Here is a 9,854-nt window from a genome sequence, read left to right on the forward strand (position 1 = left end):
TATGCCAGACCCTCAGCCACCTCTTTCGGTCGTCCATAGGCCCCTATCCTCTCCACTTTTGGAATGTCAATGTGATGCCTCCTGGCTTGATTCTGATCCCTTTAGTGGTCTTGGGTGGATCCTACTGGATGATAGAGAAAATTCCTCGCGAGGCCACTCTTGGATTGGTCTCAAGAGTGTTAGGAGGTCCCTTTCACCCCTTCATGCCGAATGGGACTCTCTTCTTTGGGCTATGGAGTGTATGCTAAAGCTTCGTCAGAACAATGCTTGCTTTGCCATAGATTGTTCGGATATCCTTGCTGTGCTGGAGGCGCCGTCGGATTGGCCCACGTTTGCAGCCGAGTATGCTTCTTTTTGTGATATAAAGATTTCATTTTCGAACTTTAGTATCCGCCGTATTCCTAGGAAGGAAAACGGGCGCTCAGACTACCTTGCGAAGAAAGAAAGAAGTCGTGGAGTTCATTTTTCCTATACAAGCACATCGGTACCGTCGTGGCTCTCCCTAGAGGAGAGTTTGTTCCCGATAAACTTGTAATTTAATTTCTGAGATGACAAAAAAAAAAACAAGATGACATATATAATTAAAAATGGGGAAATGAAATGATTTAAAAAAAAAAAAAAAACAAGATGGATGGAACATCAGTTATTGTCCGGCGAGGACAAGTTAGGGCTTCGCTCCTTTGCCTTGATGATGATGATGATGATGATGATGATTAGCTCTCTCACCTTCGGTAACTCTGTAACGATGTAAGTAGTTGGTAAGGTGCCCAGCATAGTCATCAAAACCTAGATTTGCCATAGCCCAACAGATATCGTCTCCGTTAAGGGTCTTTCTCTTCTCCTTGTGGCACTTGTCGGATGCTTCTCCTGTGACGAAGCTTATGAACTCGGAGACACATTCTTGCATGGTCTCTTTGGCCTCTTTAGAGATCTTGGCGTTTGGTGGGAGAATGTTCTTCATGATCCTTCCAACGTTAGCTATTGGGAGTAGCCTGTCTTGTTCTTTTATGTTTTCCTCTTCTTGGCGATCATCATCCACGCCATGATGATCACGAGATGAGCTGCTCCCAAAGTTGTAGTTCTGGTATCGCGGGGTTGGATTTTGGAACCAAGGGTTATCACCCGCCATATCAAAAAAGAAAAAATCTTAATTATAAAAAAAGGAGGAGATAGGATTAGGAGATATATATATTAAAAGGAGATGATCATATGTATAGTAATAGTGTAGTGTTGGCAAAATTGCAATGTATAAAGGAATCTGAAAATGCTCCTTCTGACAGAGATTTCAGTAATTAAATGACAGACTTGACAAGGCAGCTAAGCTAAAAAAGGAGTAATCTATCTATATTTACTTTATTTAGTAATATATATATATATATATATTTGGTTTTGGTCATAGATGGTGATGACGTGTCGACATACAACCAATGAGAGAGAGAGAGAGAGAGAGGTCTCTCACTCACTTGGGACTGACTGGGGAGACAATGTGGCAGGTCAGAGCTTTATTTCTACTACTAGTAGTAATTAATGTCTCCTAAACCCTTTTAAAAGCTAAGGTTTGAATTTTATGAGATAAGTAAGAACTAAAGTGATTTAGAATAATAATAAACAAATAATATATGGAAACGTGTGGACCATATAAGGGCACGTCGTGTGCTCTATAATTAGTAGTCTGCTTGCCAAATATTGAAGATCCCCCCATTATGTATAGTTTAAGCAGTATGGTTATCATTGATACTAAAAATGTTGATGAAATGTTACATTTTGGCACTCAAACCTCTCTCTCTCTCTATACTTACCTACTTTTAATTTATATCTCTTATAATAGTGTTTTTTTTTTTTTTTGAGTTTTTAGTTCATAATCATAATAAATCATTTAAGGTTTTTAGAATTAGTTCTATTTGATTTAGACGAGAACATTGTTTTAATAAGCTTTTTCGCATTAAATCTCTTACCCGGGTTGAGCTGTTAAATGTTGGGTTATGCCTCGGATGCCTTATGTATCTTTTAAAGACTCATAGTAGATTTTTAAAAATTTTATTTAAAACGTTTTCTTTTGTTTCTTCAATTTTTTTTCTATTATTTTTTCTAAAAAGTTTTATAACATGATTTTGGAGGTGTTCTTCTAGAAGAGTATGACTATTTTTGTCTATTATTTATTTTATTTGTTTTCCCGAAAAACCTAATAAGTCACAGATTACTTATATATATATATAAATATATATAGTTAGTACTTTGTATTAGTAGTAGACTAGTAGTATCAGTATGTATATGTAAAAACATTACTAAACCGAGGACAAGTGTCGGCCAACGGTCGATCAGACCACCAATTGCAACGGATACAGAAAAAACATATTATTGTACGACTCTTTAATTATTATTATATTAAAAAAACTTTTATTATAAACAAAACCGCATGATGGCGTTTATGAACTATATTAACAAAAAAAAAAAATATTATGTATAATAACATTTTCATGGCATTTTTGTTATTTTAAACTAAATTTTCCCACTTGTAAATAATTGGAGTTTAGTGAATCTATTAAGCGTGCGAGTAGTTGTTTGTGGTCCATGCTATATATTTAACATTAAAAGTCATTATTTCTGTATGTTTTAATATTATTAATATAAAGTTAAGTCTGTCTTTTACTTATTTGCTTCCGTTTCCTTTTTTTTTTAAAAAGAAGAAATTATTGTAAAACAAGAAGTGAGTTCTATCGGTTAATAGAGAAAAATGCAGCTGTTGATATGTTAACTAAAAAAAGGCTATTTATAAGAATTCCATGTATCAAAAGTGTTTTCTGTACCACCCATCTTGGTTGGTAAACTATTTGTATCAACACTATACTACAATTTAATGAAATTGTCAATTAAACAAAAAAAAAAGAAGAGAGTATATTAGACAAAATACGTACAACATTATGTTCGAAATACAAGAGAGCGAGAAATATTATATAAGTAGTGGACCAAACCCAAAACCGGGAATGAATTTTGGACCTGGAGTTACTGGGCTGAATAGTGAATGATCCACTGAAAGCTCATTCGTCAGGCCTACATAGTAAGGCTTGGGCTGACCGATGTTTGTTGATTAGGCTTTTCTTATATGATGGATGGACTGGTTGTAATCTTCTTTTTGATTCTTATTTTTTAGTATCTCGTTCGTATTCGTAATCGTATGCATGTCTCTCATCGGATAAACCACCAACCAAAGTTACACATTATATAAAAAAAAAAAAAAAAAGCTAGCATTGTTTTTTCCCTTTTAATAGCGAGTAAAAAAAAACATTTGACAATATAGGAGGAGGACTATATAAATTTTCCATATTAAAATTACTAGAATATACTAAGTTGTTTTATAGTATTGTAAAAAATAAAAATAAAAAAGGTAGAAAAAACGCAGCTCAAAGGTTATCAATATACAGCGACTACAACAAAGTACATTCTAGTAATTAAAAAGTGATTAGTAGTAGTTTATTAGAAGAAGATTAAAAAAAAAAAAAACATAGGAGCGAAGAAGAAGATGGAGGTAAACAAAAAAGAAGACGAAGAGACAGCCGTCGGGTTAATTCTGGTATATTTAATTTAAGATTAAGATCCCATTTCTCTTTTACTTTATTTTTTTTACTACGAACGAAGAAGAAGGCCGCGCGTGGTGTTTCACGCTCTTTTATTTCCATATGCGAAAGCAAACACATACATAAAATATTATTAAGTATTATGTATTTTTCACATATTTTTGTTAAAAATATTTGATTTGAGAGAATATGTAGTTTAATAAATGGGTTTCCTAAATTGCGTTTAGCAGCTTCTTCATATTGAGAGAGGGGGAAGAAGAAGGTTGGGTCTTCCTCTGCGCGACTGCTGAGACTTAAAGAGAGAGAGAATTCGAAACAAGTTCTTTTCTTTTTTTTGATGCAAAAGCTCTTTCTCACGACACACAGAGGTAAATCTGAAAGCTCTTTCCTCTTCTTCTTCTTCTTCTTCTTCCTCTTCCTCTTTTTTATGTTTTTAATTTGGTCTATCGCTCTGTCTGTTTCGGCGTTTGTTGTTGGTATCATCGTTAGCTGCTCGAACTTGACATCTTGTTGATTCATATTCTTCTGCATACAATAAATAGATTCTTCTTTCTTTCGACCCCTTTTTTTCCTCCTTTTGCTCTGCTTCTTGATTTATTTCCTCCACGTTGAACAACTACTGACCATACTCTTCTTCTTCTTCTTCTTCTTCTTCTTCTTCTTCTTCTTCTTCCATGAGTAGTTTGGTTTGAGGTACGAATACGAGGGTCGGGTCGGGTCGGTGTTCAAATGTTGCTTCCTTCTCATTTATTTCTTTTTCTTTTTTTTTTATAATTATTATTATTACATTTTCGTTCGTAGCCAGACGATTGTACTGTGGCTTCTCTGGGTTTTGCTTTATGAATTTTTGGGGTCACTTGTCTTTTGTTTCCCTTAAAGATGATGTTTTTTGTTTTGACGGCAGCTTTGGGTTTCATTCCCGACCTCGTCCATTTCTTTCAATGTTAGGGTTTCTTTCTTCTTCAAGTTTGTATGTATTTGGGGATGACTTTGACAAATTGTCTTTAGAGCAAATGCTTTTGGATGTGTGCTTCATTTGTGTATGCCTCTCAAACTGTTACCAAGCTCCATCCTTTCTTTCTTTTTTTGATTTGGACTCTTTTGGTGGTTTCCTCAGATGGAGCCAATTCATTCACATGACATGGAAGTTTGTGTCGATGAATCCTCCAAGCAACTGAATTCCCCATATCTCAATGGAATTTACGGACACCCCGAGGCCTTTCCCCGTGTTGGAGATCAGTACCAGGCAGATATACCAGAATATGATCGTTTGAACCTCACTAGATGCTTCGAATCACAGCCTCCTCACCTGCACAACCTAGTTACATTTGCCTTGCCTATCCCTCTCATGTGGACTAGAAGTGAGAAATTCAGAGGTTTCTCTCAACCCGAGAGTGAAAAAGGCACTAGTCCGTCTACTCATCAACCCTCGGAGATAGCTGAACCGGCTGCTACTTTGAAACCAAGGAGTATCGTGCTTGCATTGCCATGCCAAAGAAATGCCAAGTTCAAGTTTGACTGGCTTGACAAGAGCCTCTATCCGTTCCCTGGCTCTTTGGGTGAATCTTGGGATGATGCTGAGCAAGAGAGGTTCCTTCTTGGCCTCTACTGTCTTGGGAAAAACCTTGTCTTGGTGCAGAGATTCCTTGGGACCAAGCTGATGGGGGATATGCTCTCCTACTATTACGGAAGCTTTTACAGGTCTAGTGAATACCAGAGATGGGTTGATGGACGCAAGTTGCGAAGCAGACGGTCTGTTCAAGGCCAAAAGTTGTTATCAGGTTGGAGGCAACAAGAGTTGCTCTCTCGGATCTCGTCTCATGTATCTGATGAATGCAAGACTACTTTGCTTAAGGTACATATGCTTTTGGTTAGTTAATGGTTGCGGAGTGATCTGACTCTCAAATGAAGATTATCAAAATGCAGATTCTTGAGATATTTCCATGTCTTCTTTTTGTAGGTATCTAAAGCTTTTAGGGAAAATAAGATTTCACTGGAGGATTATGTTTTCACTCTAAAGAATACGGTAGGTAGTGATATGCTTACAGAAGTTATTGGTATAGGTAAAGGGAAAAGAGATCTGACCAACTGCACATTAGAGCCAACCAAGTCGAATCATGGAACCTCTGGTAATTCCGAAGTACAAATACGCAATGATCTTCCGGTTGCAGATATAGTCAAATTCCTAACCGGAGAATATAGGATGAGCAAAACACGTTCCAGTGACCTCTTCTGGGAAGCTGTTTGGCCACGTTTACTGGCAAGAGGATGGCACTCTGAGCAGCCGAAAGATGGTCCAAAAAACTCTCTTGTTTTTCTCATACCGGAAGTCAAGAAGTTTTCCAGGAGGAAGATGTCAAAGGGTAATCACTACTTTGATTCTCTCACTGATGTCTTGAAAAAAGTTGCTTTAGATCCCAAGCTTCTTGAGCTCAAAACTGATGAGGATCTAGAGAAGAAAGTCGGCAAAGAAGAGGATATCAAGAATGATCCGCCCATAAATTTAGAGGAGTTTGATGATTCTTCACCAAACAGCAAGAAGAAGAAAAGGTACCTACAACCTCGCAGCAAAACAAGTAAAATTCAGGAGGTTGTGATGTTTACGATTGTGGATACCAGTGAGGCGAATGGTGTAGTAGGAAGTACACTGAAAGAGCTAAGATCTTTGCCTATTGAGACCGGCAGTTCAATTGCTAACTCCCCAGATTACTTGAGTGAATCTGAGGATAACATGTCAGAAGAATCTGAAAACAAGGCAGAGACGACAGCTAAGTCAATGGCTTCAATAGTGTGTGGTGGGGGCAGCATGAGTTCCGGTAAGAGCAGCTCTGTAAACATGGACAATGCCACGAGTAGAAGCACCATTTCTCTCAATGAGAGACAGCAGAAGAACCGGAAAGGTGGGAGACCAAGAAATCCAAAGTTACCTGTCTGCGCAAAAAGGAGTAGCTTGGCAGATTGTACCTTGAGAGAATCAGGTTGTTTTGGTGAAACCCAGTCTAGGAAGAAGAAACCAGTAAAGAAGGGTAAACAAATGAGACCAACCCCGTTAGGAGCTGATCTAAATGTACATTTGATGAGAGAGGAGCACATCGATCAAGATCGAAGTCTGAAATTGTCATCAACCAGTTCCGTTGCAACCGATAGCTCTTGTCAAGGAAACGAAGATCGAGAAATATCACCAGAAAGATCTGAAACCAGAGAAGATTTTGACTTGAACGTTTCACAAATCTCACAAGAACGTGATGCTGATTGCACTGATACTGTCATCACAGACGTTATGCAGAACAGTGAGAGCTCTTGTGCAGAGCAGGAGCAGTGTAACCCTCAGGAGCTGCAGGCAACCGCGGATCTGCTTCCTGGACGGAGGCAGAGTACAAGGACCCGACCATTGACTACAAAGGCACTGGAAGCTTTTGCTTTTGGGTACCTTGGTAACTCGAAGAAGAGAAAGGCTTCGGAGGAGTCCAGAAGCAAGTCAAGAAAAAAGTCTAAAAAGCGCAGCCATCGTTGCTCACTGGTGTCCTCTGAGTTCAGAAATGGAACTGTAGAAGATGGTTCAAACACTGACGAGAGTGAATAGACTAGCTGCGATCTGAAATCTGACACTTCTGCATCTACCTCAAGAACAAGCGCCAAAAGGGGATGAACTTTGCAGTTATAGTTGATATAGCAACATAGTTATAGAGAATGGTTTGCCTTTTGTTTCTGTTACCCTCATTGAGCACAGTCAAGGCTGAAAGAAGCTATGGGAAGCTGTGATGTTATTTTACTTTCATCGTATCCAATGCAGAATCAGTACTCAAAAATTTTACATTCCCAAAACTTTTCTCAGCTTTGGGGTCACCAAGTTGCAAACTTTCGACATTAAAATTGTTCATAACAAAGAAACAACTTCGATGAACAGGGTAAATTTCTCTTGTTATTTTCTTAAACACCAAAGCTAATTACTGCGGCAAGGAGTTCTTAAGACTAAGCTGAATGCTGACACGAGCCACATTTGGGGCTGCCTTCAGAATCTCTTCCTCTGCATCTTCAGCGGCTCTCATGGCGTCCCTGCAGAGCACCCAAATACTCGTCAGATAGTTACAAGAGAGTAGCCTTACAAGTACAGACATGGAAGAGCGTTACTGTATTGTCATGGTCGATGGCATGGAGACTACGATTTGGAGGAAGATCTTGCTATGCAACAAGTGGGGTGTAACTCGTTTGATCGTCATTTTCTGCAGATATGTGAGAGATTCCATTGTCTTTAAACAAATAAACAGAAATGACGAGAAGTTGGGTATGGTCCGGACTATAGCAAAAAAAATATACAGAGGAGTACCTCAGAGAACTGTGACGAAAAAACATCTGAGACAATGGCTTCGACGTGTTTAATCTCTCGGCAGATGTTACTTTCTTGATTAGATTCATTTGTTATACTGTCATGATCCACCATGCTACAAGAAAACTGTAAAAAGGCTGGATCTGCAAGGAAAATTCAAGATAATAGCTAAGAGCGAGAAGTAGTGAATAAGTTGGCTAGACACGTATCTCACCATGCAGCATGCTGCTTACCTATATGAATAAAAACTTCAGACACTTCAGGATGGTTCATATTAATCTGTCCCCGTACATATTCTCCTACCTCGTGTGCAACACTCACACTGGAAAAAGGATCTACCTGTAAGGAAAAGCCGAAAAGGTAATAATGATTGATTTTATTGGGATTCTTTTTTCTACTTGAGACAGAAGGAAACAGCACTCACTACAATGTGTACATCAAGATACAATGATGAACCAGCTCTTCTACCCCTTAGCCGATGACATCCCTATGGATAAAGAATATCATGACACTCATTAGCAATTAATAACAAAAAAAAAAACATTAAGGCATGCTTTCTAAATAAAGATAAACTGAATCTAGAAAAGAATACCATATGTAGTTATATAACAAGGTTTATTTATTTGAATGCTTATAATCGTGAAATGTACAAGGAATAAGGATCCACAATCTGTACCTTGACTCCTTCAACCTGTAATATGGTTTGTCTTATTGGCTCTAATTGTTGAGCTGGTATAGCAGCATCCACCAGTTCCAAGACACTAAACAAAGAAAAGAAATTTGAGCAATGGAGATGGTGTTGGATCCAAAAGACATAATTGTGGCCAGTATTCCATGTCGAAGACAATACTACCTTTTCATAGAGAAAACTAATTGAAGCGACATATATAGCGTGAGTACCTTTGGTGTCCTGTTTCCAGTCCGGCTTTGAAAATCATAGCGGAGACAACAAGGCCAGCTAGAGGATCTAAGAACTTGACTCCGAAAATAGAACCTCCTGCACATGAAAAAGGCGTGGATTTATGAGACATGATAGAAATAAATGAATGGAATTCAGAGAGCTACATTGTCTCCCTCTATTGATGATGGTATGCATGACCAGGTCTAAGACAATGAAACAAAGGATATAGTCGATTTACATATATAAGCACTGGATATAAATGCTTACCAACTCCAACTAGTGCAACTAGAGAAGAAACTGCATCAGATCGGTGATGCCATGCATTAGCCATCATCAATCCACTGCCTTCTTTTTCTCCTGCTCGTTTTGTGATCCAGTAAAGACTGAGAAGCACAAGGTTCAGGCAGGTAGGGGTGAACGAATGTGACAAATAAACAATCTAATTTGGTCCTGTTTCAAGTAAAGTACCCTTCTTTGACAGAAATGGAAGCAATAGTTACAGTGAAAGCGAGAACGGGATGAGTCATATCAATCCCGTGATGATGAGCACCGTGAGCAAGAACCACCTCAGGAGCAGAGGACAGCGCAGTCTGGGGAGGAGAGAAGAAGAGACATGAGGACCAAATCATAATCACGAAAGAAAGGGGAGATGAAAGAAAATGATCGTAAAAGAAAGCTCATACAAAGAAAAGGTGTAACGCATGCCAGCCAATACCACAGCCAGTTGCCAAAAGCATGGAAGAGATGCCGAGGGCTCCAAGAGTTTCAAATTTACCATGACCTGCGGGGAGAGAGAGCAATGAATGAAAGAGAAGAAGAAAAAGGTGTTTTTTTTTTATAGGTAGGCGAGAGAGAAACCAACCATATGGATGTTCTTTGTCCTTGGGAACATTAGCAGCTCTGTAAGACAAAAGAGCAACACCACTTAGAACCTGAGATGAGAAGATAACAAAAGGATCATCTCATCTCTCCCTCCCTCTTGTGTGTGTGACAAGAATAATAAGATGGTGACAGCTTAAATCGAGAGAGAGAGAGAGAGAGAGAGAACACA

At 38.5% G+C, this 9,854-nt stretch overlaps 4 protein-coding genes across 6 annotated transcripts in view; 2 read left to right on the plus strand and 2 right to left on the minus strand.

Annotated features, from left to right (window-relative positions):
* The window catches only part of LOC111831124, a 4,204-nt gene extending 3,669 nt beyond the window's left edge, over positions 1-535 (plus strand). The window contains exon 4 of the mRNA XM_023784675.1: positions 1-535. This exon is cut by the window's left edge and continues 12 nt beyond it. Within this exon, the coding sequence (XP_023640443.1) occupies positions 1-535 (535 nt within the window).
* Positions 536-664: 129 nt separating this feature from the next.
* On the minus strand, positions 665-1,129 carry LOC17890489 (nuclear transcription factor Y subunit B-5). Its single transcript, XM_006296150.1, has one exon. The coding sequence runs from the start codon at positions 1,127-1,129 to the stop codon at positions 665-667; it is 465 nt and encodes a 154-aa protein (XP_006296212.1).
* A 2,676-nt stretch (positions 1,130-3,805) lies between these two features.
* Positions 3,806-7,384, plus strand: LOC17888539. 3 transcript variants are annotated; one of them, XM_006295813.2, is made up of 3 exons: positions 3,806-3,943; positions 4,693-5,430; positions 5,536-7,384. In XM_006295813.2, exons 2-3 carry the CDS (start codon positions 4,693-4,695, stop codon positions 7,156-7,158), a joined length of 2,361 nt encoding a protein of 786 aa, XP_006295875.1. In that variant the 5' UTR covers positions 3,806-3,943; the 3' UTR covers positions 7,159-7,384. The 3 variants fall into 3 exon arrangements, with proteins under 3 accessions (XP_006295875.1, XP_023639718.1, XP_023639719.1); XM_023783950.1 differs by lacking the exon at positions 3,806-3,943 and adding an exon at positions 4,347-4,615; XM_023783951.1 differs by lacking the exon at positions 3,806-3,943 and adding an exon at positions 4,347-4,518.
* LOC17888606 (metal tolerance protein C1) overlaps positions 7,325-9,854 on the minus strand; it is a 2,822-nt gene continuing 292 nt past the window's right edge. Inside the window, exons 2-12 of the mRNA XM_006296510.2 lie at positions 9,666-9,764; positions 9,487-9,584; positions 9,272-9,393; positions 9,071-9,186; positions 8,803-8,899; positions 8,579-8,663; positions 8,327-8,389; positions 8,136-8,241; positions 7,903-8,045; positions 7,707-7,798; positions 7,325-7,631 (exon numbers count right to left, since the gene is read on the minus strand). Of these exons, the coding sequence (XP_006296572.2) occupies positions 7,523-7,631; positions 7,707-7,798; positions 7,903-8,045; positions 8,136-8,241; positions 8,327-8,389; positions 8,579-8,663; positions 8,803-8,899; positions 9,071-9,186; positions 9,272-9,393; positions 9,487-9,584; positions 9,666-9,764 (1,130 nt within the window). The 3' untranslated portion in view covers positions 7,325-7,522. The remainder of the gene's footprint in view (positions 7,632-7,706; positions 7,799-7,902; positions 8,046-8,135; positions 8,242-8,326; positions 8,390-8,578; positions 8,664-8,802; positions 8,900-9,070; positions 9,187-9,271; positions 9,394-9,486; positions 9,585-9,665; positions 9,765-9,854) is intronic.

The sequence above is a fragment of the Capsella rubella genome, unplaced genomic scaffold (genome assembly GCF_000375325.1).
Source record: "Capsella rubella cultivar Monte Gargano unplaced genomic scaffold, Caprub1_0 scaffold_4, whole genome shotgun sequence".
Classification (NCBI taxonomy): Eukaryota; Viridiplantae; Streptophyta; class Magnoliopsida; order Brassicales; family Brassicaceae; genus Capsella; species Capsella rubella.

Coding starts and splice junctions, on each gene's coding strand:
- LOC17888539 (XM_023783950.1), top strand. CDS start 4,415: ATGAATTTTTGGGGTCACTTGTCTTTTGTTTCCCTTAAAGATGATGTT. Junction 4,616..4,692: donor TGGATGTGTGCTTCATTTGT/GTATGCCTCTCA, acceptor TGGTTTCCTCAG/ATGGAGCCAATTCATTCACA. Junction 5,431..5,535: donor GCAAGACTACTTTGCTTAAG/GTACATATGCTT, acceptor TTCTTTTTGTAG/GTATCTAAAGCTTTTAGGGA.
- LOC17890489 (XM_006296150.1), bottom strand. CDS start 1,129: ATGGCGGGTGATAACCCTTGGTTCCAAAATCCAACCCCGCGATACCAG.